Here is a 26,424-nt window from a genome sequence, read left to right on the forward strand (position 1 = left end):
TGTGCCTCACCCTCCAGACAGGGCCCACTGCAACTTCTGTTGGCCTCAGGGTCCCAGCAGGAGGGCGGACACGGTGGCACCAGCCCCTTCCGGCAGAGCTCAGCACTAACATGCACTCGGCCTGGCCCACAGCCTGGCGGGAGATGGACGCTAGGTGGGGTGCGTATCACAGGAGGCCCAGTGACCTTCCCAACAGCCCCATCCCCACGGGGCCCCACCCTCGGGTGCCCCTGCCCAGCCCAGCTCCCTTACCCGCATCCCCTGGGCAGGGCTGCAGGGCGCAGGGTGCCCCTTCGTGAGAGGCCCCGGGGCAGGGGGCACCACCATTCTTGGGCGGGGGGTCCACACAACTCCTCTGGCGACTCCGATGGCCACCCCCACAGGAGACGCTGCAGGGCCCCCAGGCCCCCCAGGCAGCCCATGCCCCAGCCACTGTGTGGGAAGAAAGAACGGACACGGACCAGGTCAGCTCAGGGAGACACAGATGGCGCCAGAGAGAGCAGGAGGCACAGCAGAGACAAGCTTGGACAATGCCAGCTGGGTGGCCTAGGGCAGCACCACCGGGACGCCACAGCTTCCTCTCCTGCCCGGGAAACCTCCCCTAGGTGGGTGGACCGAAGCAAAGAGCTCTGGCTGCCTCGCAGGATAAAGGATCTGGTCGCAGGGAAAAAGCCGGGACAGTAGGAATTCTGGAGCAGGGCACCACTTGGTGGCAGCAGACAGAAACCAGCTTAGGAGTCCAGGTGCGGGGGCTCACAAGACACCCCGCCACCCCATGCAGGAAACCGCTCTCTGCAACGCAGAGGCAAGGTGGGTGCTACTCCCTCAGGTCGACAGAAAAGAAGGGCTCCAGGTCCTAGGCACAGCCTAGTAACACCCTAACTCTGAAATGGGAAAGGGTCTGCGGCTCTAGTTCCCACACTCAAGGTTAAGGACCAGAACCACTCAAGCAGGAAAAGGGCAAAGGGCAGGGCCAGGTGCAGGCTTCTGGAGGCACAAGGCATGAAGCTGGGACATCAGAAGGGGCTGTCCTCCTAGAGCCCCAGAGAGGAGCCTGGACCTGGGGTCCCCAGGAGGGCAAGGGCATCCCTCTCGTGTGGGTCTTGGAAGGGAGACCAAGGCAGGTGTCCCACACCCCCCAGGGGTTCCTGAGGAGGCCTGGGTGCTGGTTACCTGGGCAGGCCTGCACGAAGCAGGGCTGGCCGCGGAGCCTGTTGGACGGGCAGCTGCCCCCGGGCAGGGGAGGCCGCAGCAGGTCCCGGCGCTGGAAGGCGAGGCCCGGCCCGCAGGTGCGGCTGCAGCCGCTCCAGCCAGACCAGGGCGCCAGCCCACAGTCCACTGTAGGGGGAAATGGGGGGACTCAGAGGAGGCCCACGCAGGGGCAGGGCCCTCAGTGGTGTCCCCCGGCCAGGCACGTACCACAGCCGTCCTCGTCTGAGCTGTCCTGGCAGTCTGGCCGCAGGTCACAGCGCCGCTCAGCCGGCAGGCACTCCCCACTACCGCAGCTCAGCTGGCTCGGGGAGCAGGGGGCTCGCGAGGCCAGCAGTCTGGCCAGGGCCTTGGTGGGCACCGTGAAGGGCACAGGGCTCGCTGCCCATGAGGCTGGGGAAGGGGGCCGCGTGAGTGATTCCTGAGCCGGTGATAAACAGCCCCTTCAACCTCAGGCCAAGAACGCGGCAGCTTGTTGGCCGAGGTCGTGCCTCCTGAAGCTTCCCGCGCGCCCCATGCAGGCTTCTCTCTGCTCTGTGTGGGTAAGAATGGCGGCGGGGGGGGCGGGGTGCTGTGCTTGCTAGAGGCCCTCACACAGCCACTGCTTGCTAATGGCTCTGAGTGTCCAGAGAGAGGGTGTCTAGAAAACAGCTCCTTCCTCGGAGACCCTCTTCTTCAACGGGCGCTCCTAGGGGTGCTCCTTCCCTGATTGTGAGACTAGGTTTTGAGCACAGCGATCTGCTTTGGATGGATGGACGGACGGACAGATGGATGGGGAATGAATGGGAATGAGTGAATGTTGGAAGGCTGGAGGATGGACGGGTGAGTGGTGCGTGGGTGGATATTTGGATGGTAGACGGGTGGATGGACGGATAGTTAGAGGAATCCCCTCAAAGATCAGACACGGTTTATGAAACAGGCTAGGACTGGAAACTGTCCCGTTTCCCCTTTTGACCGTCCCCCAAAACACACACATTCCTGGCTGTTTCTTTTCACTCTCTGCTACCCACCGCCTCTCACATTTCCTTCCCAGATGAGCTCAGAATAGGAGGCAGAGAATTCCCCAAACCTAAAGCCCTCTGGCCACTGTCACCCCCGTGACTGCAAACCCTCCAGGGTGCCCTGAGGGCCCCCTGCTTACCACAGTGGCTCTCGTCAGAGCCGTCCAGACAGTCCTCCCTGCCATCACACAGCTGTCCCTGCTCCACGCAGCCCAGCACCTCACAGGGCACCTGGCCTGGGCTGCACCGCGCAGGTGGGAAGGGCTCTGGGGCGATGCTCTGGCCTGTGGGCACCACCGCAGCCGACTGACGGGACACCTGCCCACCGCATCCTCCCTCCTCCCGACGTCTGGTGTGCCCCCACTTCCTCCCTCTCATGGGACCATGGAAAAGTCAAAGTGAGCTGTTTCAGGAGGTGTGGCCCAAGTCCTTCCACAACCCTGACCTCAAGGTGTGCCATCTTGAGCCAAGTGGCTAACCCCCCCGGAGCCTCTGTTTCTCCAACAGGAATGTTGTTGGGATGCACGGGCTGAGCAAGCAGAAGACCACAGAATCTTACCAGCAGGGGCCACTGTTGTCACCTGGGATGTGGGGGTGGTGGTCACCATCTGCACAGGTTCCCCAGGACTCAAGTAAGGAGGCTCGGAAGCTGGGGCCCAAGTCACTGGCCCCTTCCCTGCAGGTGCAGGAGAGGGAGGGATGAGGCCCGCCAGCTCCCCACCCGTGACATGAAGCAGACCCAGGCTCTCGGGAGGGCATCCAGGCTCTGGGATGAGGACAGACCAGACCCTGCCCCTTCGGAGGGGCTTTGGATCACCGATGAAGTAGGACTCCGTAGTCCAAGGAGCATGAGAGGGTTTACACGAAAGTAGAAAAGCGCTTAGGTTGGAGCTGAGATGTGTCCCCGCCTCTCAAGGAGACACAAGGGGCTGCTTCCAAGTCAAGGGGACAGTACATTGTTTAAGGCCCTGCACCTGACGACTTCCTGACAGCGACAGTAGAAAGGGGTTTGAGACTTCTTTGCTGACAAAAGATGAGTGTTAAACGACAGCCATTTTTTCTAGAAGCAGATTTAGAATCATACTAGAATTCATCCCATGGTCTGCGTGTTAGGGACGCAAGGGATGGTACAAGTTGCTTCATCTGCGTTTCACAGAAGAACGGCCCACCCCTTCCCCGCCTTGCTCTGCGACACCTGTCCTCAGGCTAAGGAGCAGGTGACAGACCGGGCAGCCACCGGAAGGCCTGTACGTGACCAGCCGGGAGCTCCTTCCTCGCCCAGTTTAGGACGACACTGACTTGGTGAGCCCCTCCTCCCTGTCATTTGCTGCCAGCAAGCCCTTCCGAAAGGGGTGCCTGGCCGCATTCGTGGGCGAGCGGAGGGCGCGCAGGCAGCATTCCACTGCCCCAGGGAGAGCTGTCCCAGCCAGGGGCCTGGGGAAGGCAGCCATGCTGTAGGTCCCAGGCTTGGCCCAGGGAGCCAGCCCGGAGCGTCCAACCCTGGAATCCAGGAGGGTGGGCAGGGCAGGATTTGGCCAAGGTGTCCGTGGTGACCAGGTCTTCCTCCTGGAGGCAACCCTGCTCCACTGAGCGGTGTCAGGGGTCAGCAGGAGACTGACTGCTGAGATGTAACGGTCGCTCCCCCTGGGGCCTGGGGACAGGGGCCTGGAATTTGTGCACCTACCTGTGGCGGGTATGGGTGACCCTTGCAAGGGATGCCCGCGCTCAGCCTCTCCCAGAGCCTGTAAAGGGAGAGGGCTCAGTCACCCATGCAGCCTGGGCCCCAAAGGCAGTTCTGCTTGGTGACTAGGTGACTAGGCACCCACTTATTCCCACTGGAGTGCTCCTTGGTCCCCCAGACCCTCCCTTGTCCCCAAAGGGCAGGGTAGAGTTAGGGAGAGGAGCCCCACTGCCCTGCACACCTCTGGGCTGGACACCCCAGGTACTGGGAGTTCAGGGGCTCTTCTCACTGCCTAGGATTCTGCTTCGGCTCCTGTGCCCCCCCAAGCCCCTGTCTTCCCCCAGCACCCACGCATGGGGGTCTCGGAGCCGCGATCACTCTCCCCTCTGGGTTCCTGACGGGGCTCTTCTTCAGGGGGCTCCACATTACAGAACTCCCTTGTCTTTCAAGCCTTTTCCAGTAATCCTTGGGGGGTCCCCGGGACAATCAGGGCTCGTCCCAGCTCTGAGCGCCTGAGGGCCTGGAGCCAGGCTAGCAGGCGTAACTTCACTAGTCATTGGTGAAGACCCCTCCAATCGCCCCAATTCTCCAGCACAGGCCTCTGCCCTGTGCTTCTTGGCCGTTCCGGCCTCCAGCTCCCTGTCCAGTACCGGGCTGGCCCCCAGAAGGCTCCCGGGCTGAGGCCGACTCCAGTCGACCAGGGATGCACAGGGAAGCACAGGGCAGAGAGGGAGGAGGACTGCAGGGCAAGCGAACATGGCTGCTGAGGCCCCAGGGCCGGGGCTCCCCATGTCCCGCACTGCCGGGCCTGCTGCTCCCCACTCACCTCCGTGGGCTGGGTGGGCAGCGGTCCGGGCTGGGTGGAAGCTGTCGGGGCTGGGGTCGTGGCTGCGGACCAGACTCTAAGAAGACAAATCACTGAGGGACTCCAGGGGCTCTCCCGACTCAGAGCCCCCCTCCCCTCCCCCGCCACCAGGCAGGGCGCCAGTGTCCTCTCTGGGCGGGCCCAGAGCGGGGCAGGGCTGGGGCACTCCAGCAGGGCACTGCCCGCTAAGATGAGACAAAGGGGTCGCCATCCCACTGGTCTTCAGCGTATTAACGCCCCTGGAGGGCTCGCAAAGCAGATTCCTGTTACAGGCTCAAGGGTCTGTTTCAGTAGGCCTGAGCTGGGGCCTGAGAACCTTCGTTGCTCATGACTTCTGGGGGACGCTGCTGCTGCTGCTGCTGGGCCAGGGCCACATTGTGAGAACCACTAACCTCCAGACTCTAGGGAAAGGGCCTAGCCTCCGAGAATCCCGTGGTGGGAAGGGGCCTCCAGCCATGGGCACCTCAAGGCTGAAGGCAGCGCAGGGCCTCTCCCACAGGCCGGCCCCTCCACTGATAAGCTGGGCAGCAGGGCACCCCCATACCTGCCAGTGGCGGTGGGCGGGGGCGTGCAGCCCTCCTCATCGGAGCCATCCTCACAGTCCTTCACCCCGTTGCACAGCTCCCCCCGCGGGGCACACTCAGCACCGGCGCAGCGGCGCCCACCTCCTGGGCACGGGGGCGCCTCCAGCGGGGACACTGGTGGGAGGGCATGGCTGAGGGCTCCCATCTGTCCCGCCCCCTGCACCTGCCCACCCCCAGCCCACTGGTACCTGGTGCACAGCCCAGCAGCTCCACCCCTGGGGAGATGCTGTGGTTGGCGTCACGATGGCTGATGTGGGGCCACACCCGGACGTGCTGTGCCTGCACCATCCGGCCGAAAGTCCGCACTGTGGGGGCCCCATCGTCCGAGTTCCAAGCAAAAAGCTGTAGGGACAGGTGTGCACCAGGCCTGAGCTGGCCTTCTCTCTGGGCCACTGCCCTGACCCCACTGAGTGGCCCCATCCAGTTCAAGCCCCCCAAACTTCCAGGCACAAAGAGCTCATGCTCTCCTGGCATGAATCATCAGGCTCCCTCAAGACTGCGGGTTCTGGCCCAGGTGCCCCGAGGGTTGGGACCAGGCTGTGTCCATTCATGTGTCCCCAGAGACACAGAGAATTCAGAGTAAATATGTGGTTATAGACTCATTCCTCCTTCTTCATGAGGCTTGTCTCCCCAGGGAGGATACAAACCTCCTAAGGTCAGGGCTGTGTCCCAGCAGTTCCTGACACGGTCCTTGAGATTCTCAGTGAACTTGATGTCACCCTACTCCCCTCCACCCACAGAGCTCTGCACGGCTGCCCTGCAGCTCAGCCACGGCAATGGCTGTGACACCCTCCTGACAGTCCCTTCTACTGACAGGTGTTCAACAGGCCTCTAAGGTAGGAATGCCCCTCCGGGAGACTGGAAGGCCCTCGGGAACAAGGACAGTGGGACCCACAAAGAGGCATGGTGGGTCCCTGCCCCAGGAGGCTCGGGTAGCCCTACCTTGGCTGGGGACAGGAGGTCAGTATAGTTGTGCCAGTGTAGACCATCGCTGCTAAACTGGAGGGAGGCGGAGGACCCAGCCCCCTGCACCATGATGCCTGGGGGATGGGGCAGCGGGCAGAGCCGAGTCAGCCCCGCCCCCAGCCCACCATCACCACCCATTCCCCCAGCCCCGCCCCCACCACACTGACCAGTGAGGTTCCTAGGCTGCAGCAGGTTGAGCTGCAGGAAGGGGGGCCGGGTGTGCCTCCCAGTGCTCCGACCCTCAGAGCCAGGCCCCTCGGTGGGAGCCCCCAGGAGGGCAGCCTGGGTGGGGGGCTCCAGCTTCAGGCTTCCCTCAGGGAGTCGGGCCAGGCCCAGCAAAGAATAGCAGGGGTCTGGGTGCAGAGGAGAGAGGGGCTGGATGGACTTGGAGAAGGGCAAAGGGTGGCAGGACCCTGCCAGGGGTACAGTCAGGAAGTCCCAAGAGTTGCTGAGGGAGGCCAAGGGCCCTGTGTTGATCTTGACCCAGGATGGAAGGGAGGTCCAGAAAGGGCAGAGTCAGCTTGAGCGAGGATGACTTCCAGATCCTTAGGATAACCGTCCTCCCATGGCACGTGGGGGTAAATCCCAGTGACCCTGCCTCCCTCCTGGCTGGGCTACCCCTGGGTCATATCCACTCTCCAATCCACGACAGCAAGTGGCTCTCACCTCCAGGCGGAGGCAGAACGTAGGTGACCAGAGGGGGTCCGATCTGGGCACTGAGGGCTGGAGAGGGGGCAGGAGTGGCCAGGAGGTGGACCGTCTGGTTCTCACCTATGTAGGGAAACTCAGGGTTCAGGAGGGAGAGACCTGCAGATAGGCTCACAACGGCCCCTGGCCTGGCACCCAGTCCCTCCCCAGTTCTTGGAGCACTTTCTCTTGCAAGACTTCCCAAGAGCTCCCAGAACAACCTCCCAGCTGGGAAAGGCCTGTCCTCCTTCCCTTGGAATGAGCTGGGGGTTTCTACTTCCACCAAATATTTAGAGAACGTAGAATAAGACCGCCAGTCTAAAACCACTTCAGGACCAGGACTAAGCAGCTGCAGTTCCCAATCCAGGGCTATTGCTGCTAATAGGGGACCTTTCTGGGTACTATAAATGGGTATCTTTGGATAGAAGCAGGAGTTGGAGTCTAGCTCCCACTTGCCAACTAACTTGTGCAGTGAACAACCTGTACAACTGTGTATACTGACTCTCCTCTAACCTCAGCTGCCTGTAGGTACACTTTACATACACAGAATCTGGACCCATAAATGCATTAGTTTTCAAGCCTTTGTGTTTTCCTGTTCCATTTGCTTGTTTGTTTGTTTATTTTAAGATTTTATTTATTTCTTTGAGAGAGATAGAGGTAACGACAGAGAACAGGAGCCAAGAGGAGAGGGAGAAGCAGGGTCCCCACTGGGCAGGGAGCCCGACGTGGGGCCAGGACCCTGGGATCATAACCTGAGCCAGAGGCAGATGTTCAGCCAACTGAGCCACCCAGGCGCCCCTTCCAGTTTCATTTGTAAATCAGTTTCCAAGTAAAGATACTCTTGAAAAAAGTTCAACTTCGTCTTACTTGCTCTTAGGGGAAAGAGAAGGAACCAGATCTGGCCCAGCAGAACCAGAGAAAAGAAAGGCCCCTCGAGGCGGGAGGCAGAAAGCCCCCAGAGGACAGAGGAGGCAGAGATGGAGACCTGACCTTAGGAGGGCAGAGACAAGCCCTTCCCACCCAGACCGCCCCTTCCTTCCCCAGCATCCAGGACCCAGGCTCCCACCACCCAGGCCACGGGGGTAGCCATGGACCCCTGACTCTGGGGCTCCCGCTGAGCACCTGCCATCCTCCTACCGTCAGAGCATTGGCAGGTCTGCCACTCCCCAGACCCTGTCATTCCCCAGACCCACTCACCAGGGGGGGCGCAGTGGCAACAGGAGCCTCCCACTCCCTCCACCAGGATCCAGTCCTGCAGACACAAGAGTTGGGCTGGACATGCCAAGCTGGCCACACGCCAACCTCTGACCCAATCTATCAGCTGCCCACAGCCCTGGCCTCTGCACGCTGCCCTTTTCCACCTCCCACCCCACCCACTCTGTCCCCTCACCTGGGGGCAGCTGCCCAGTGGGCAGTAGGGGGAGCAGCGCACGGTGCCGTTGTGCAGACACTGGCACACTCTGCAGGGGCCCTCTCGCCAGCGCTCCCCCACTGTGTGGGCTCGGCCCTGCTGCTCACAGCCCGTGCAGGGCTCCGTCCAGCACCTGGAAGAAGGGCTGCTGCTTGCCCACCCAGTGGGCTCCCCCAGGCCACCAGCCTGTCCTGATTTACCTAGAGTGGGTGGCTTCCCAGGACTCGGGACTTCCAGTGATAGGCCCGGGAAAGCCCTGGGTCAACTGGGATGCGTAGTCTCCCTGTCACCCAGATGCTACCCCTGCCCATGAGAAACTGCAGCTGGCCCCAGAGAGAGGCGTGGGAGCAAATTGTGCCCAAACCCTGGCCTGTGGAGCCCATTTCAGCGGGGGCTGGGCAGGCGGATATGGCTACACCCCTGCAATCCCTCCCACCGAGCTGACCAGAGGACCCATACCTGCCCCTAGATTTCTGGGCTCCCCGCATCCCTCTTTCAGATTTGGAGGGCATAAACTGATGCAGGAGAAGGCCAGGGGTTCCCCAAAACTGCGCTGGGAGTCCTGGTGTTGAGATTAATAGGGCTCAGAGTTGGGGGAGTTCCTCATCTAGGCTCCATGTTACATATGGAAGCATCTCAAGTGAGAGAGAGCTCCCCAGCAGCTCCCTAACTGGGAGTCGAAAGTGAGGGGTAAGGGTCCCTGCAGGTGCCCGGGGTGGGTGTCCGTACCTGCGGGCCTTGCGGTGGATGCCCCGGCACTGGCGACCGTGGCCGGAGAGGCGGGGATTGTTGGGGCTCCGGAAGGACCACTGAATGTTCTGGGTCCCACAGGGTCCCAAGCACTCAGCCCAGGGGGACCAGGAGGACCAGCCACAGTTCACTGAGGGAGGACCAAGAGTCAGGGGCCAGAAGAGGGCTGGGGGCCCAGCTGGGTGGCCTGGGAGGGGACGAGGGCCCCCCAGGGAAGGGCCAAGGGCGGGGCCTCACCAGAGCAGGCTGGATTGGGCCGGCAGCGCTGGGGCCGTCCGTCTTGGCAGGTGCAGAGCTGGCAGTTGGCCCTGATGCGCTGTCCCGGCCGGTACCAGGTGTCGTCCAGCAGGCAGGGGCACTGCTGGGGCCCCACACACCGGCCCTCACTGTCCAGCACCTGGCCGGCAGGGCACCAGCAGCCTACGGGAGGCGTGGGGTGAGGCTTCCCTGCAGACAGCTCCACCTCCGCAGATACCCCTGCTGCCCCCTGGGCCCCGAGTCCCCCTTACCAGGGCCGCTGCAGGGCCGGGTAGCCGCACACTCAGCCTGACCAGAGATTTCATCACAAGTCAGAGGGCAGGGGGCACAGGGCCAGAACACCAGCTGCCCGGAGCAGGTGGCATTGGGACAGCCGGCCTGAGGGCACGGCCCTGAGAGAAAATCAGAACCAGAGTCTGAGCAAGGTGAGTCCCCTGTGGACGTAAGCCCCCCACCGGCAAGCCCTCCACGCCCTCCTCCCAGCTGGGCCCTCCTTCCTTGCACTCACTGCTCCGGCGGGTGGTGGGAGGGTCCCCAGGCAGCATGGCACAGGTCCGGCCCTCATTCTGGGGGGGGTGGCACTGTCGCTGACGGGTCACAGTGCCCATGCACGGCTCAGTGCACAGGGACCAGGGAGACCAGGGGGTCCATTCGCCATCCACTGCAAGCAGGAGGGGCAAGACAGATTGGGGTTTGGGGGGGCAGGAGGCCGGGCTGGGAGCCCAGTGGTCTTCCTCTCCCTCCCTCTTGCTGGCCCTCCCAGGCACCCTAGGCCCCTCACCTGGGCAGGCAGCCGTGAAGCAGGCCTGAGTCTGGTGCTCCGGGCCTGGGCAGTGCTGCAGCACCGGGAGACCAGGGGGGGAGCAGCGGCGGCTCCGGCCCTGCACCCCGGGCCCACATGTCCGGCTGCACGGCCCCCATGAGTTCCAGGGACCCCAGGCCCCACAGCCCTGCTCTTCTGGGGAAGGCCCTAGGTCCCCCACCGATTCACAGTCAGGCTGCCCGTCACACACCTGGGGAAGGGAAAGGAGCAAGGTTGCTTTTGAGCGGGGTGTCACGATGGCTCTGCCTCCTGTGCCACCCACTCCCCTCCCCCACTCACCAGCCGGAAACTGATGCAGAGGCCATCAGGGCAGGAGTATTCCGGGCAGGGAGCCCTGGTCCCATTGGGGCCTCCTGGGGCTGTCGTCCCCTCTGCGGGGAAGGGAAGAGAAAAGAAATCAGGCCTGGAGTCAGACGGCCCACCCCCCCCAACCAGCCTTGGCCTCCATCAGGGGCCCGGTGTCCCTACCACAGCCCAGCTCATGTTTGCCCTGGGAACAGTCAGAGATTCCGTCGCAGAGCTGCTAGGGGTTCAGGCACAGCCAAACCGCAGTGGGGAGTGTGGAGAGTGTCCCGCTGAGCCTCTGCACCTGCTACCCTCTGTCTGCACAAGGACTGGCAGAGGGGACAAAATGCCCCCAGAAGGGGAGGGCAAGCAGGAGGCAGAGCCAACACTGTACCTGAAACTAGCTCAAAAACACCTTTGCGGGGCGGGGGGGGGGGGGGGGGTCCAGGAGGGGCCTGTGGACAGCGGCCCCCTCCCCCCAGGGACAGAAAGGGCTGATCTGCAGGGGCACAGAAGGAACTCGCGGGTCGCTGGGGTGGGGCTGGAGGGGTCACCCTCCAAACAGGCCAACTTTCTCACCCCTTCTTGCCCAAATGTGGGCAAAGACAAAAGCCCCTTCTCTCTGCTGGGCCTGGGTGGGAGGGCAACAGTCTTCAAAGAGAATTTCATGAAAAAGATCAAAGGCTCTGATGCCGCAGACCTAAGTGGCTGTCCCCGGGGCCGCAGGGGTGCGGCTGGGGGTGGGGGTGGGGAGAGACCGGCCCTGCCCGCTGCGCGCGCCAGCCGGGCTCTCACCGCAGGCGTCGCGGCCCTCGTCCGAGCCGTCGGGGCAGTGCGGCACGCCGTCGCACAGCTGCGCGGGGGACACGCAGTGCGGGCCGCGGGCGCAGGGCACGTGGTGCAGGGCGCAGGGCCAGCCGCAGCCGTGCTCGTCGCTGCCATCGGCGCAGTCCTCCTCCTGGTCGCAGCGCCAGCCCCGGGGCGCACATTCGCCGCTGCCGCACCGGAATTCGAGGGGGCCGCAGGGTGGCGCTGCGGGGGCACCCGCGCTAGACCTGGCGGGGTGAGGGGCTCCCCGCCAGCCAGGCCCCTTTCCTGTGCCCAGACTTCCCGCACTTCCAGCCTCTCCCTAAGTCCACGCGCTCCCGCATTTCACACCCCACCCCACTGGTTTCCCAAAAGGTCTCCCCTCGCCCAGGAATTCCATGGGCCACCCCAAACCCCTCACATCAGTGGGAGCATCTCAGATGTCAGGAAGTAAGGTCGGGACTCTTCCAGGCCCTCTCAAACCCCTTTCAGGAGGCTGGTCTGTGCCCGCTCCTCACCCCACCACCTGCCCCAATACCTCCCTCTGAGATGCTCCCCCCAACACTCTTCCCCAGGACTCCAGCTCTCCCCCTTTCCCTCCAGGACACTCACCAGGGCTGGCGCTGGCGGGGGGAGTTGGGGCAATCATCCCAAAGCCAGTGGAAGGGCCAGGCAGAGTGCCAGCCGGGGGCATGGGCAGCGAAGGCAAGGAGCAGTGCCCAGGTCCCTCATCCGCTCCATCTGGGCAGTCCCAGATTCCGTCACACAGCAGGATGGCCCCCACGCATGTGCCATCAACGCAGGACAGCTCCCCGGGAGTGCAGTTCAGCTGTCCTGCAGCCAGAGAAAAGAGGAAGTTGGTCCCAGGGTCCTGCCCCTTAAGCTTGCTGTTTGGGATGCCCCATTCCCACATCTCCAGGTGCCAGCTTCTTAGCAGGAACCTGAATTTCAGGGGAAGGAGGGGCGGCAAGAAGCTTGGGGCTCACAAGACAGGCCTTGTGGGAGGGGGTGCCTGGTGGACTGGAGTGCTGAACTAGACCACCCACCCAGACAGGCCTCCTCATCAGCAGCATCTGGACAGTCGGGATGCCCGTCACAGAGCAGGGCCAGGGGCAGGCAGCGCCCATCAGTGCAAGCCAGTGAGCCACGGGGGCAAGGGCAGCTCTGCTCATCCGTCCCATCTCCACAGTCGTCCCGCCCGTCACAGCGCAGGGCCAGGGGCAGGCAGTGGCCGGAGCTGCAAGACATCTGGCCCTCCCCACAGCCTGGCGTGGCACAGCCTGGCAGGGGGCAAGCAGGCAGGGTCAGGATGACAAAGGTCTTAGAGGAGCCACACTCCTCCATCGACCCCGGAAAGACCAGACCAGCCCTGCCCACCACCTGCTCACACCGGCAGCAGCTAAGGACATGTTTTAGTGACGCACGCAAGGACTGACCTGTCAATCAACGGCCCCACATGGGCAAGGACACTCACCCTCCTCGTCTGAGCCATCGCCACAGTCATCCTGGTTGTCACAAAGCCACCTGTGGGGCACACAGTGCCCACTCTCGCGGCATGGGGCCTCTCCCTCCATACAGCCAGGCTCTGGCTCCTCACACACGGAACTGTCGCTCCCACAAAGCCACTGGCTTTCCTTGCACGTGCTGAGCACACAGCGAGCTGGGATCAGTCACAGTGCTGGGCTTTGCCAGCCTGGGGTCAGGGGACTCTCCAGAAACCGCCCCCCCCCCACTCACCAGTTCCCACAGTCCTTCTGCAGCACAGTCCCCGGCGGGAAGAAGCTGCCCCCGGACTCACAGGGGCAGGAAGCTGGCTCTAAGCAGACCCCTCCTGGAATTACAGAGGACAGAACTGGAGCAAAAGGGGCACAGCAGGGGCGCCTGGTGGCTCAGTGGGTTAAGCCTCTGCCTTCAGCTCAGGTCATGGTCTCAGGGTCCTGGGATCAAGCCCCGCATCGGGTTCTCTGCCTAGCGGGGAGCCTGCTTCCCCCTCTCTATCTGCCTACTTGTGATCTCTTTCTTTGTCAAATAAATAAGTAAAGTCTTAAAAAAATAAAGTATTTTAAAAAGGGGGGACATAGCAGCCCCTAGTGCCAGCCCTGTCACCACGGTCATGTGGCTCTCCTCCCCATCCCAGCGCTGCCTCCCTCCTGCAGATTCTGATGCTACCCACCATGCAGCAGGGTCCCCTCAGGGCAGAAGCAGCCCTCAACACAGGCGATGGCCTGGCAGTGCCAGCCGGGCTCGGGACCATGGTCATGGCAGGTGGGCGGACACATGGGGCCACAGGCCTCATACACCTGGCCTCCCTCACACTGCAGAGCTGGGGAGAGGAGAGCAGCTTGGGTCATGGTGGCTCGAGGGCACCAGGATCCAACAGCTGCAGGCGAGCGAGCCCAAGAAGATACACACGGGGCGGCGCGGGGGGCCTGGGGTAGACTCTCGCAGAGCCCCTCCCAAGGCTGTTTACAACATGAAGGTTCTACAGGAAAGCAAGCTCCGCGTGCTTGGTTCATCTAGAAAAGTGTGTCCACCACAAGTATCTGCCCTTGAAAGCATACAGGGCTTGCCTGCAGGCCAGGAGGAACATCCACGGAGGAGGAACGGAAGGCACGGTGGGGTTGGGCATTGGGGACCGAGGGCAGGGCGCACTCACGGCAGAGCTCCTGGCTGCGCCAGCGCACGGGGAGCCCGTGCCGGGCACACTCGTCTGCGTAGGTGGCAATGGCCGAGCAGAGACACTCACAGTCGCCCCCAGAATCGCAGCTGTGAAAGGCATTGTTCAGCTGCCGGACCCCCTCCCCGCCCCCTCCCCACCCTTTCCCCCCCATCCCCCGGCTCGCCCCTCTCACCCGCAGGCATCATACACACACCACTCATAGTGCTGCTGCGGGGGCACCTCTGAATGGCAGCGGGCAAAGAGGGGCTGCAGCATCACCGCGCAGCGGGCACGGGCCCAGCTGGCCCGGTGGGCGTTCACCTGCGGGCACAGTGCCGTACACCAGCCAGACTCCACCCACAGCACCCAGTCCGGCCCCGCAGGTTGCCTGCAGCTCCCCCCACCCACCCACACCCTTCCCCCTGCCTGCCCGTGCTCACGGTGCAGGGGTGTGGCAGGTCTCCTGGCTCAGGGCAGAGTGGACTCAGGTGCCAGGAGTGGGCAGCCAGCTCAGCAGTGGGTTCCAGGACGCCCTGGCGGCTCCGCAGGTCGTTACTGGCATCTCCATCAAAATCTCCACACAGCCCAGACACGCGGCCGTGGAACTGCGGGGACAGCTGCACCAGGACCCGGGTGCCTGGGCAGAGGGGGCAGCATGGTGGAGAAATGACCCCATGGGCCTTCCTCAGGGGTGGGAGAAGACCAAGGGCGTATGTCTCAGGGGCTAGGGCAGAAGTGGGAGCCTACTCTCCTAACCAGATCCAGCGGGCTGGGCTCCGGGTGGGAACCGGGCTCCAAGACAGACTGGGACACCCACCAGCCCCAGAGGCCTTGATAGCCGGAGGCTCAAGGGCAGCCCTGCTGTGCCGACCAGGCAACTGCCTCCCATGCCAGGGGTTACTTCAGCTTTCCTCCATTTCTCAGTAACTGTTTTTCTAAAATGCCAACTGCTTGGGTTTGGGTGGTGGGAGGTTAGATTTATTTTCATTTCTTCTTTCCCAAACAGGGTATTTTCTAAATGTTTCCTTGGCGAGGAGGTATTGCTTTTACATTGAAGAAAAACATAATTTTAAAAACATAATTTGGGAACTCCCACCACTCTTACGGAAAGGGAAGAGTGTGGGGGGAGTCAGCCTCATGATGCTAAGGCGGGCACGGGTCAGATGGTTAAGCGCAGGAGTCTGACCTCCATCCCACAGCAGGCTGAGGCCCAGGCAGGTCGTGAGCAGCAGGAAGAGACCAGCACGACGCAAGCTCAGCCCAGGGCCCGTGTAGACTTTGGGGGGCGTTATGCTCACCCCATTCACTGTCACTGCCCGGCCTATGGAAGGAGAGAAGTGTCTGGGCTCTGCCTTGGAATCAACAGGCCACTGGATCCCTAGGAGCCCCTCCCCAGCCTGCTTCCAGCCTTCCTTTTGCATCTTCAGCTATGTGACCTTGGGTAAGTCATTAGACCTCCCTGGGCCTTAACTTCTTGGAACCTTCCAGAATTCAGATTCCTAACCAAGAAGAGAGAGAGGAGAGACACCAGCCCCGCTGTACTGATGGTGAGCAGTGGGGGACCCCAGGCCTTGCCCCAGCCCCCCACCCCCATGCAGAAATGTAATGCCAGCTGGAGTGCCCCCCGCTGGCAGTGCCGCCCTTCCATGCCGCACCACCTCTGAGCATGTGCACGATGGTGCTCTGTAGCTGCACGGTCAGCGCCTTGGTGCAGGTGAGGCCACTGGCCCCACAGGGCAGGTTCTGGGCGGAGATGGTGAAGCGGCCGCCGGCTTCTCGCACCAGCAGATATTCACAGGCTCCGGGGAAGGTGAAAGCCAGCCCATCAAAGGTCACGTAGTGGGGGGCGCCCGATGCCTGGCACCACCCACCACACCGGTGGCCTGTGCAGTGCCACTGCCGAGCCTGACACACGCTGTGGGTGGGGGTGGGGTGGGGAGACAGAGGCGTGAGGATGAATCCTGGGGAAGCAGCTGTCCAGGTTCCGAGTAGCCGACCCTCAGCGTGGGGGGAATCCTGGAGAGCTTCCCTTGCCCAGGACAGTCTGGATACCCCAGCTCATCCCAGTTCGAAGGGGCTAGGCATACCAAACGTTGCAGTCCTCCTGGATGGTAGCGTTGGGCGGATACCACTGCCCACCGTGACGGCAGGGGCAGAGCTCAGGAGGCACGCAGCGCTCGTGCTGGGCAGAGGTCGGGGACAAAGGGGCACCTTGGAGGGCTGCCTGACCCGCCACCCAGTGTTTCAGACAGCCAGGGGGGTTGGGGCAGTGCCCTGGGGTACAGCAGGCCCTGCGATGCCCCTTGCAGCCCCCTCCCAGACTTACCAGCAGCACAGTGCCCGGGGGACAGACACAGCTTCCCATGCTGTCTGGGGGGCAGGAGTGGTTGGTTCTAGGGCTGTCACAGGTGAGAAGGCAGGCACCAGGGACATAAACAAGGTCACCGGGGCAGAATGTCCGCTGGGGGTCACAACGCTGAGCAGAGCAATTCCAGAGGCCCCTCTCCTGGCAGACACTGCCGAGGACAGGGGCCAGGTAAGAAGCAGGCCCAAGACAGGGCTTACCTTCAGGCACCTCTGGTCTGACCTGGGAGAGCCTCAGGAACCCAGGGGGTCCAAGCCCCTAATGCTGACTCCGGAGACCTGAGCATCTCACCCCCCACAGCCCAATTATAAGCACGGGAAGTAGGGCTGCTCCCAGCACCAGCCATACCTGGGATGGACATGGTGTCCCCAGCTCCAGTGGGGCCATTCTCTGGGCTCTGAGGTTCTCGAAGAAGCCCACCCCCAGCCGGGTAGGAGAGGGATTCCCTGAAGTCTCTTCCTCACCCACAAAGCCCCAGCCACTGGCTCTGTGTCCCCAGGTCCAGAACTGGCCTTTACTTCTCCCTAACCCTTGGAGGAGCCTCTGGACCACACTACACCAGAATTCAGAGATCTGGGTCCTAGTCCTTCATCTCTATGTGACTCTGCAAGCCATGTAGCCTACTCGAGCCTCAGTTTCCTCATTTGCAAAATGGGAACAATTCTTCCCCTCCCTACTTTATCAGGTCGTTGTAAGAATTCAGCAGAATTAAATAAGAGAACATACTGGAGTGCTTTCTGGGCCTGAAGTGCTCCACAACCAGGGCGAAGCTAGGACTGCACTGTCGCCCCACGTATGCATGCCAGGCCCTAACCCACAGTGCTGCAAGCCTGGCCCCTCTTCTCTAAGCTCCATCTCTTTACCCTCCAGCTCTCTGCCTCCCCCAAGGCCACCGCCCTCACCAGTGGTTACAGTCCTTCGTGGTGACACTGCCAGGTGCATAGCGCTGAGTTCCAAGCTGGCAGGAGCACAAGCTGGGGGGCACACACTCGCCCTCGGGGTCCCGTAGCAGTCCTGAGGGGCAGTTACAACCAGACACACAGCTCCCCAGCTCCTCACAATCTTCTGGCTCCCCACAGTTTTGACCACACGCTGGGGCACACTCCTGGTACTCCTGGCCGCTGGGACACGGGACAGCTGGATGCAGAGACACAGAGACACAGGCAGGTCAGGGGCATGACTGCCGCTGCTCTGCCCGCCCTTCTGGAATTCACACCCCCCAGGCCTCTGAGAGACGGCAAAGCCAGCAATGTGCTCAGGTCAGAGGGCTTCCTTGGGATCTCTCTGGGCTATTCCTGGAAGGGGCTGGCTGGCTGAGCAGACTCACGGCACAGTGTCTGGGACCTCCAGAGAGACAGGGCACCCTCCCGGGCACAGCGACGAGCAAAGGCAGCAAGCACAGGGCACAGGCAGTCTTTGCCAGGAGCACAGCCACACACGGCCGCCAAGCAGCGCAGGTGGAACGGCTCCCTGTCGACCAGCCCTTGGCATTCCTGAGGGGGGAGCGGAGGAAAAATTGGGTTGGCTCCTCCTCCACAGATTCCCCTGTCCCCTCGGGCCCCCTTGACCAACTCTCTGTGCTTGGTACCCCTTGCCACGGCAGGGAGTTGGGCCCTCCCCAGAGCCCAAGAGGAGGGCAGAGCAGGTGCTGACCCCATCTTCCATGTGCGAACAGCCCCCTCCCCCCAGTCTGGCTACCTGGAAGGTTGGGCCATGCAAGATGGCACAAGCTGCCTCTGCAAAAACGTGGCGCTGAGTGTGGGTGCTGCAGGGGAAAAGTAGGGCGCTGTCTTCTGAGAGGCACCTTCCCTCGCCTGCCACCTGGAACTTGCTAGCAAAGGCTGCTGTGCTGGTCTCCACATCGCCGGCAGGTGTCAGGAAGTCATCCTGCTGGTTCCAGGTGAAGGTGCCGCACAGACCCTGCACCTGGGCCAGAGGAGTGGGCATGGGGCAGTCACATCCGGGCCCACTGTGGCCTGGTCCAGCCACTCGCCGGCCCCACAGCATACCTGGCGGGCATGGCGGGGGTCCAGAGTGATGTAGGCTGCAGGGTCAGACACTCCCCACAGGACCTGGGCCCCAGGCCAGCGCAGCAGTAGGAAGGTAGAGGAGGCGCGGGAAACACTGAGGCCCTTGGGCCCGCTCCATGGCAAGCCCACGTCCTGCCCATCGATGAGTACAGCTCCTGGAACAAGGGCCTGTGAGGGGCTGCTCCTGCAGGGCGGGGCTGAGGAGGACTGGGGGTGAGCACATCCCAGGAGAGGGCTACCTGAGTCTCTGAGCTGGATGTGCGTGTCTCCCAGGGACACAGAGATGGCGTGGAGGCAGCTCCCAGTGTCACAAGCCCCATGCTCCAGCACAATCAGCGGCTGCCCCTTCAGGTCCTGGGGCAGATGGTGAGGAATGTGGTAGGGTGGGGGTGGGCGAGACCCAGAGAACAGTGTCTGTTCTGCACCTTCTCCTGCTCTACCCAACGCCGGCAGGTGTGGGGCTTAACCCTGGCAAGCGCTGGCACTTGTGAGTATCTCTACGTGCATGTGCATACAGGTGTGTGCAAGTATGTGGAGGTGTGTGTGTGTTGGTGCAAGATGCCTTCCCCTCCCCTCTCCCAGTGGGTATGGATGCTCTGCTCTCTGTCTCTGTGTGTGCACGCGCTAAATCTGCAGTGAAGTACACACCTGTTTGTGTCCATGAACCTGAACTTGGTAAGTCACCTAACTTGGCTGGAAGAGGGCTGGGGAGGAAGGAGAACCCATATTTCTCCTCGGGTTGTTTTGCAGGAAATAGCCTGTGATAAGCCCAGCCTGTGCCATCTGTGAGAAAGGACTGTGAGGATGGATTTTGCCTTGTGTCCAAGGGCTAAGTTAGGAGCCGTCGCGGAACCTAAGGGGAGGTTTATGGGTCTGCGGCAAGCCATCCTGCCTCCAGAGTCGATTCTCTCTCAGCTTTTCCCGAAATGGCTGTGTGTTTCTCATCGATTTATGTAGAGGTTTCCCGACAGTCACCTCTCCCCTACAGCACCCCAGCGAGGGCTCCTCCTGGCATTAACGCCCTACCCACCTGCACCAGGCTGGAGCGGCAACCCGGGCTGCCGCGGAAGGAGAAGCTCCGCCCATCGAAGGTGAGGTAATGCCCGTCCCCGCCCACCGCGCACTCGGCTGGGCACGGCGCCTGCGCGCAGAGCCAGCGGCCGTCCTGGCACACGCTGCGGGCACACAGGGCGGGGAGCGCGCTCAGATGCAGCGCCCACGATTCCCCGCCCTCAACAAACCCCGTGGCCCTCCCTCCCGCAGCCACCCCTCTCTAACCCTGCAAGGCCTGGAGGTCAGCCGGCGGAGATCACTGGCTAGGTCTTTAAGCAGGGCCATCAATTATGCCATGAGAAGTCACAGGTCCCATGTGAGGGGCCCCCCGGAAGGGGAGGCAGGTTGAGGAGATAGCATAAGGGAGGGCTCCGAGGGGACCACGCGGCCTCCAACCCCAGCCCAAGACCCAGCGAGGCCCGCGGACCCACCACGGGTTGCACAGCTGGCGCACGGTGTCCCCGGGAGCGTAGCGCCGGCGCCGGTGGTAGCAGGGGCAGCGGGCAGCAGGCACACAGAAGGCGCCGTCCCAGAAGAGGCCGGGCGGGCACTCGCAGCCGCTCACGCACGCTTCCCGGCAGGACCCCTCCCCTCCGTCCCCCACTGCTGAGCAGCTGGGTGGGCAGGCCGAGACGCAGTCTGAGTAGAGCTGGCCCCCCGGGCACAGACGCTCTGTGGGCACACGAGTGGGCTGTGAGTTCCGAGGGTTCCCCTCCTCCCGCCAGCCCCCCGCCAGACCCCCACCCCTTGCCCGCAGCCCGCAGAGAGGGTGCTTGGGAGGAGGCCCAGCGCTCAGGAAGCAGGGGCCACAGGGCTGCCATCGGTGGGTTCGATTCTGCAGGGTGGGGAGGTCAGGAGCTCTGCAAGGAGTGCCAGGGACCAGCCCTACCGCAGAAGCCTGGCTTCCTCCAGCCCACGTGGATGTGCTGCTTGGCACACTCCTGGGCATAGTTGGCCAAGGTGCTGCACACGGCTTCCCGACGGGCCTCTCGCCCACTGCCTGCTGGGGCCCCAGAACAGTAGGCAAAGAGGCAGGCCTGGTGGTACTCAGCAGGGGGGACCTTCAGAGAAAGGACAGCCCCTGAGTCACCAGCACTCCTTGCTCTTGCTTCAGTCATGCGCTGACTTATAATCAAACACAGTGAGCACTAGAAGGGACCTCTGAGATCCTACATGCAAAGCAGTGACAGGACCCGATTCCCTGTTCGGCTCCCCTCCAGAACCCACTCTTTCCCGTCCCTCCGGCGGTTGATACCCCCACCCGTACCTGGGCATGGCATTCCCTGAAGGGACTGTCCAGCAGCTGGTAGCACACATCATGGGCATCAGCCTGCATGCCTGCCTCTGAGCTGCTCAGGGGGCCCTCACAGCCCTGGGCCGCCTCTGCTGAATCCAGACACCCAGGCTGGAGACACGGAAATTCAGGCCAATGGGGGATAAGAGACATTAACCAGGACACCAGGAAAGCAACCACAACCCGACCCTCGTAGGTGCCCGAAGTCCCCATTGTCATGGCTGCCAGCCCAGACATCCTGGGGTTTGGGGGATGGGGCAACTAGATTGTCAGCTCTGGTAGGGGTTGGGGGAACTGGTGGGGGGTCACATCAACCCACAGGCAGGAGGTTTCATAACTAGCCAGTTAACCCAAAACTGGTCAGTGACCAGGTTGCTGGGTGTGTCCCCTGGTCGGTGGGTTCACCACTTTAATCCCGTGGGACTCTGAGCCTGCCCCTCACCAAGGATCCGGGAGCAGGCCAGGCCCCGTCCCAGGGAAAAGGCCAGTGATGAAGACAAAGAGCAGAGGCTTGAAGGTATCAGAGAAGCCAGGAATGGGCAGGGGGGCAACCAGGAGCCGGGCAGTGAGCCCGGGCTCCCTGAAGCCTGTAGTCTCACCTCCGAGTCAGGGATCCTCCAGGAATTCCCAAAGGTGGCAGCTAACACAGCCAGTCTCCCTCCAGGCTCCAGGAAGTCATCTGGGGGAGGGCAAGCCAGAGAGGTGCCGGGTCTGGGCTCTCCAGTCTTTCCCTCCCTCCTACACCAGCAACCGAGTCACGCCCACTTACCCTCGGGCTGGCCATTGTAGACTCCACAGAGACCTTGAGTTTGTCCCTGGAGCTCAGAGTCCACAGAAACAGAGATGGAACTGGACCTGTCCAGGCGTACGGTGACCCCCAGACCCCCGGACAACACCAGCCAGTCCCCCTGCCACTGCAGGCTCAGCCCTGGGCAGGAGAAGGAGGGAGTCACACTCCCTGCCCCTCCCACCATCACACCCAGGTGCAGACTGCCCAGGGAGGGAGAGGAGAGAGAATTCTGACAATTCTACAGAATTCTGCACTTCATACTCTTTAAAGGAGAAGCAACTGGTTTTCCCATCAGAGCCCTGTTTGAGAAGTTCATGAACACTACAGATGCTCTCTTGAGCAAGTGACTACAAGGGATAAGTAAACTTCAGAGCTCTAGTGACGACACACACAGCCCCAGCTCCGCCTCACTTGGTGGAGCCAAGACCAGGAGAAAAGGTCTAGTAGGCGAGGGTCCCACCTAACAGCACAAAAGCCCTTCCTCACAGCACACTGGGAGGCAGGCTGGGAAAGCGGTTTGTTTAAAGATTTTATCAAAGGATTTATTTATTTGAGAGAGATTATGCATGCAAGCAGGGGGCGGGGCAGAGGAGGAGGGAGAGAATACCAAGCAGACTCCCGGCTGAGCTTAGAGCGTGATATGGGGGTTCCATCTCAGGACCCCGAGATCATGGCCTGAGCTGAAATCAAGAGTTCAGAGGCTTAACCAACTGAGCCACCCAGGCGCCCCTTAAAGATGTTCTTTTTTTTTTTTTATTTTTTTTTTTTTTTTTTTTTTGACAGAGAGATCACAAGTAAGCAGAGAAGCGGGCAGAGAGAGGCGGCGGGAAGCAGGCTCCCTGCCTAGTAGAGAGCCCGATGCGATGCGGGGCTTGATCCCAAGACCCCGAGATCTTGACCTGAGCTGAAGGCAGAGGCTTAACCCACTGAGCCACCCAGGTACCCCAAAGATGTTCTTTTTAAATAATCTCCACACCCAACGTGGGGCTCAAAATCCCAACCTTGAGATGGAGAATCCCAGGCTTTATAGACAGAGCCGCCAGGCATCCTGACACTCAAAGAGGTTAAGCCGAGGGCCTTGCCCCAAGCCACGCTGTGAGGGGCTAAGGGAGGAGGGGTGGCTTGCTGGAATCACCTTGGAGACTAGGTCCTTGACCTGCCTCCTCAGCGGACTCCCTCCCTCCCTCATGTCCCAAAACCTCCCAGTCGCTGTAGGGGCGGGGCAGCAGTCTCCCACTCAGCTGCCCCTTTTGCTGTCCCCTGCCCCAGGAGATAGGCAGGCGGTTCCCAAGGAACACAGGGGGCCCCGGGAAGTCTGCCGCTCCCTACAGTACCATGGAGCAGCCGAGACTCCCTGTCAGGTACCAGCTTCCCGTTCACAGAGACATTTCTGCCCTGGATCAGCACCTCCTCAGGTCCCATCATTACTCGGGCCTTGGGGGGAGACACAGAGTGGAAGAGGTGTTCAGTGGCTCACCTCTTCCCCGTGTCCAGCTCCCTTCCTGGGTCCTCCCCCCGTCTCCCTCCCTCACCAGCTGACAGTGCCCAGGCTGGGGGCAATGCCCCCTGGGCGTGAGGTGGACTGCCCAGGTGGCATCCGCGGTGCCCGCCAGCAGGTAAGTGCAGCGGCCCAGGAAGTGGTAGTGGCGTCCATCAAAGGTGCGGTAGTGGAAGCCTGACCAGGTGGCGCAGGTGGCCGAGGGCTGCTGGCGCTGGCTCCAGAAGTGGGCCACGGCCCCCGCCAGGGGCTGCAGGACGGCTGGAGAGGGAGCGCTGCCTGGAGGAGATACACAAGCTGTGGTGAGTGGCTGAGTGTGATGGCAGGAGGATGGAGGACGGGGACTTGGGGCTTCTCCCAGAACAGGAGGCAGGTAGAGAGGGAATGGTCACTCTGGAGGCGGAAGGGGTGGGAGGTGACTCATCCGAGAGCACAAGGGAATGGGTCTGAGCCCTGCAAAAAGGCCCAGAGCTCAAGAACTCTATGGGGGCAGTGCCTGGTCAGGGGGAGAAAGTGATGGCTACCATTGCAGACTGACCCGGGAGGTGTCGGCTAGAGCAGCTGAGGCAGGCCTGGGAGCTGCCATCCCACCAGCTGTGTCCCCAAGGCCAAGCACAGCACTCCTCCAGGCTTCCCGCCGAAGCATTAGCCGAGCCTGCCTGCAGCTGGCATTGCCGCGTGGCAAAGCAGTGGCCCCCAGGGGTGGCTTCTGCAAGGGCTGTGGTGGGTGGAGAGAGAGAATGGGGCGACCCAGACAGTCAGCCTGGACCCAGCTTCCCTCCCCCACAGCCTCCCTGAAACCACAGATCTGGGCTAATAGTAGGTGCTTACCCAGGGTGCAGCGGGTGCCCCCCCAGCCTGGGCAGCAAGCCCTCACTGTCCGGTTCCTTGCAGCGAGCCGGGTTTCTGGGGGTCTGGGTCCACCGAAGAGGCGGCAGTGAGAAGATGTTAGTATTCAGCCCAGCCCCATCCCTGTCCCTGAGAATGGCCTGGGACAGTCAATCTGGTCATTTATTCTCTGAGTGACTTTCTCATGTGATTTCCCTTCCAGGTCTTTTTTTTTTTTTTTTAATATATTTTGTAAAGATTTTATTTCAGAGAGATTGAGCGAGAGAGAGTGAGTACAAGTGGGGAGAGGGGTAGAGGGAGGGGAGGGGGAAAGGGAGATGGAGAAGCAGACTTCCAGCTGAGCAGGGAGCCCGATGCCAAACAGGGTTTGATCCCAAGGCAGATGCTTCACCAACTGAGCCACCCAAGCGCCCCATCTCTTCCAGGTCTTAATTTCCCCTTGTGCAAAGTGAGAATGATGTTCGGAAGGCAGACTGGAGGGAGGCACAGGGAACAGGCATCCTACCTCTCCCTGCACTACCTGTCCCCAATCCCACACCCCTGACTCTTCTTGAACCCAGCCAGACCTATTGCCCAAATGCCTGCTTCTCCAGGACACCACCCAGTTCCCCTTCCGCCCAGAATGTTGGCCCCATGGCTCTCTCCTGCTCAGCAGCTAACCCAGGCTCCGACCCTCACTCACTTGTAGATGGGACAGAGCCCGGCACGTCCACTCCAGGACAGGTCCAGCTGCCAGCCCAGGCGCTGGTAATGGTAGAGGCTGGTGCAAGGCACCCGGTCCTCCTGGCGGGGGGTCACTTCCTCCTCCACCAGGAAGGTTTCTGTATGTTCACACCACCGGCTGCCCGCAGATGGGGAATGACAGCTGCTGCCACCAGCCCCTCTATTGCCAAGAAGCCCTGTCCTGGGAGCCCACTCCCAATAAAGCCCCTCCCGGGGAAAGGTTAGTGAACTGAAAAGGAGGCTGGTGGGAGCCAGAAGCACCGGCTGCTGCAGAGGGTCCTGTTCGTGAGGCCGGAGCAGAGGATCTTAGTGAATGGGACCCCAGGCTGGGCTGCTTACCCGTTAGCCAGTGCCCAGGCCATCCCAAAGAGGAGGGCAGAGAGAAGCATGGCGCTCCCCGCCCAGGTCCTCTGCAGGGCTGTGAGCCTTGGGGCCGGGGGAAGACAGTGGCAGGTGAGCAGAAAGGCCAGTGCTGGCCTTCCCTACCCCACACTGCGGTCTCCAACAATCAGGCGTCAATGTGTCCAAGGCAGCCCAGACATCTAGAAGGAGGCCCCTGGGGCTGGGGAGGCTTTATCTCAGCCCCATGCCCTGGGGCACCAGCTGCTCAGAACCAGATTGGACCTGCCTGCGCATTGTGAAATCCGCACAGAGGACCGCTCTCCCTGGCAACAGTCCCCTTCCTGCCCCTTTTGTGTGTGTGTGTGTGTGTGTGTGTGTGTGTGTAAGCGTGTGTATGCATGTGCGCGCATGTGTCTGAACGCTCACTGGAGGAGCGCATGTGCCCCAGGACACAGCTCAGATAATATCTGAGCCTCTGATATCCCCCCCCTTAGGCTGTACCACAATTCAGGTGGACTCTGGACAAGCCACCTTCTCTTTCTGAGCCTCAATTTCCTTGTCAGTAAAAAATTTAGGGGCTTCCCAGGGATGCTTGTGTGTTGGGGGGGGGATGGCTTGGCGGCTCCACTTTGAAATTGTGTGTGTGCTGGGGCCCCTGGCCGACTCAGCTGGTTAAGTGTCAGACTCTTGGTTTGGGCTCAGGCCATGATCTCGGGGTCATGGGATCAGGCCCTAGGTTAGGGCTCTGCACTCAGCACTCAGCGTGGAGTCTGCTTGAGATTCTCTCTCTCCCTCTGCCCCTCCTCCCACCTTGCACCTGCGCACGCGAGCTCTCGCAAATAAATAAATCTTAAAAAGAAAGAAATTGTGTGTGTACCCATCTTCCCAAGGATAGTTCTATAACTGTTATTAAGTTCTCAAAAGGAACTATGACCCCACAAAACGGCTGTTATTGTGCCAAATGACTGATACGGTCTTCTAGCCCCCAAATTCTGGCTATGATTCTCTCTCCCCGCTCCCTTTCCTGCCCCCTTTCCCTGTAGGCACTTGAGAAGCCAGGACCAGTGAGCAGAAGGAGTTGAGTTTCCAGGCTGGCTGAACTGTGTGGAGACAGTGGAGGAGCCTATGCCCTTTCCTCTGTGGTCTGACCTCTCACTGAGGCTGATTATGTGTGGATGGCTGGGTCCATCCTGGTTTCCTTTTGAGAAAGTCTCCTAGGGTCCAGAACCAGGAAGCCTGGGCAGGGGAACAGAGCAAGCCTCAGGGAGAAGAGGCAAGGGTGGAAAGTGCGAGTGTGCATGGGGGGGTAGGAGACAGAGGGGCCTGGAAAGGCAGCCCCCCCAACCCTGGGGGCAAGGCAGTCCGATGGGATCATCTGAGTATCCGGTAGGGGCAGCAGGTGGCCCAGGTAAATCCTGGTTACCAACTCCCAGGACACCGGGGCTGGAATGTGGCCTGACCCTCAGATTCCATAAACCTCCATCCCCTAAATCT

At 61.6% G+C, this 26,424-nt stretch overlaps 1 protein-coding gene across 1 annotated transcript in view; it reads right to left on the reverse strand.

Moving 5' to 3' along the window:
• Window positions 1-24,996, reverse strand: part of LOC116856703 (SCO-spondin-like) — a 51,652-nt gene extending 26,656 nt beyond the window's left edge. Inside the window, exons 1-52 of the mRNA XM_032840235.1 lie at window positions 24,928-24,996; window positions 24,548-24,706; window positions 23,848-23,930; window positions 23,555-23,734; window positions 23,051-23,295; window positions 22,853-22,952; window positions 21,498-21,656; window positions 21,328-21,407; window positions 20,702-20,839; window positions 20,324-20,495; window positions 19,866-20,106; window positions 19,412-19,556; window positions 18,621-18,735; window positions 18,361-18,536; window positions 18,050-18,277; window positions 17,679-17,844; window positions 17,254-17,488; window positions 16,313-16,502; window positions 16,074-16,168; window positions 15,645-15,901; window positions 15,173-15,307; window positions 14,427-14,623; window positions 14,180-14,307; window positions 13,984-14,093; window positions 13,501-13,650; window positions 13,065-13,158; window positions 12,802-12,971; window positions 12,374-12,607; window positions 11,940-12,161; window positions 11,316-11,552; window positions 10,515-10,606; window positions 10,194-10,425; window positions 9,921-10,073; window positions 9,664-9,804; window positions 9,392-9,574; window positions 9,134-9,284; window positions 8,384-8,537; window positions 8,191-8,245; window positions 6,973-7,077; window positions 6,474-6,659; window positions 6,283-6,380; window positions 5,529-5,682; window positions 5,220-5,454; window positions 4,718-4,779; window positions 4,542-4,630; window positions 3,895-3,952; window positions 2,770-2,976; window positions 2,351-2,581; window positions 1,420-1,590; window positions 1,174-1,338; window positions 253-432; window positions 11-133 (exon numbers count right to left, since the gene is read on the reverse strand). Coding sequence (XP_032696126.1) covers window positions 11-133; window positions 253-432; window positions 1,174-1,338; window positions 1,420-1,590; window positions 2,351-2,581; window positions 2,770-2,976; window positions 3,895-3,952; window positions 4,542-4,630; window positions 4,718-4,779; window positions 5,220-5,454; window positions 5,529-5,682; window positions 6,283-6,380; window positions 6,474-6,659; window positions 6,973-7,077; window positions 8,191-8,245; window positions 8,384-8,537; window positions 9,134-9,284; window positions 9,392-9,574; window positions 9,664-9,804; window positions 9,921-10,073; window positions 10,194-10,425; window positions 10,515-10,606; window positions 11,316-11,552; window positions 11,940-12,161; window positions 12,374-12,607; window positions 12,802-12,971; window positions 13,065-13,158; window positions 13,501-13,650; window positions 13,984-14,093; window positions 14,180-14,307; window positions 14,427-14,623; window positions 15,173-15,307; window positions 15,645-15,901; window positions 16,074-16,168; window positions 16,313-16,502; window positions 17,254-17,488; window positions 17,679-17,844; window positions 18,050-18,277; window positions 18,361-18,536; window positions 18,621-18,735; window positions 19,412-19,556; window positions 19,866-20,106; window positions 20,324-20,495; window positions 20,702-20,839; window positions 21,328-21,407; window positions 21,498-21,656; window positions 22,853-22,952; window positions 23,051-23,295; window positions 23,555-23,734; window positions 23,848-23,930; window positions 24,548-24,706; window positions 24,928-24,977 — 8,116 coding nt within the window. The 5' untranslated portion in view covers window positions 24,978-24,996. The remainder of the gene's footprint in view (window positions 1-10; window positions 134-252; window positions 433-1,173; window positions 1,339-1,419; window positions 1,591-2,350; window positions 2,582-2,769; window positions 2,977-3,894; window positions 3,953-4,541; window positions 4,631-4,717; window positions 4,780-5,219; window positions 5,455-5,528; window positions 5,683-6,282; window positions 6,381-6,473; window positions 6,660-6,972; window positions 7,078-8,190; window positions 8,246-8,383; window positions 8,538-9,133; window positions 9,285-9,391; window positions 9,575-9,663; window positions 9,805-9,920; window positions 10,074-10,193; window positions 10,426-10,514; window positions 10,607-11,315; window positions 11,553-11,939; window positions 12,162-12,373; window positions 12,608-12,801; window positions 12,972-13,064; window positions 13,159-13,500; window positions 13,651-13,983; window positions 14,094-14,179; window positions 14,308-14,426; window positions 14,624-15,172; window positions 15,308-15,644; window positions 15,902-16,073; window positions 16,169-16,312; window positions 16,503-17,253; window positions 17,489-17,678; window positions 17,845-18,049; window positions 18,278-18,360; window positions 18,537-18,620; window positions 18,736-19,411; window positions 19,557-19,865; window positions 20,107-20,323; window positions 20,496-20,701; window positions 20,840-21,327; window positions 21,408-21,497; window positions 21,657-22,852; window positions 22,953-23,050; window positions 23,296-23,554; window positions 23,735-23,847; window positions 23,931-24,547; window positions 24,707-24,927) is intronic.
• Between the last annotated feature and the right edge of the window lie 1,428 nt (window positions 24,997-26,424).

This window comes from Lontra canadensis, unplaced genomic scaffold (genome assembly GCF_010015895.1).
Source record: "Lontra canadensis isolate GAN:19392208 unplaced genomic scaffold, GSC_riverotter_1.0 scaffold111, whole genome shotgun sequence".
Taxonomy (NCBI): domain Eukaryota; kingdom Metazoa; phylum Chordata; class Mammalia; order Carnivora; family Mustelidae; genus Lontra; species Lontra canadensis.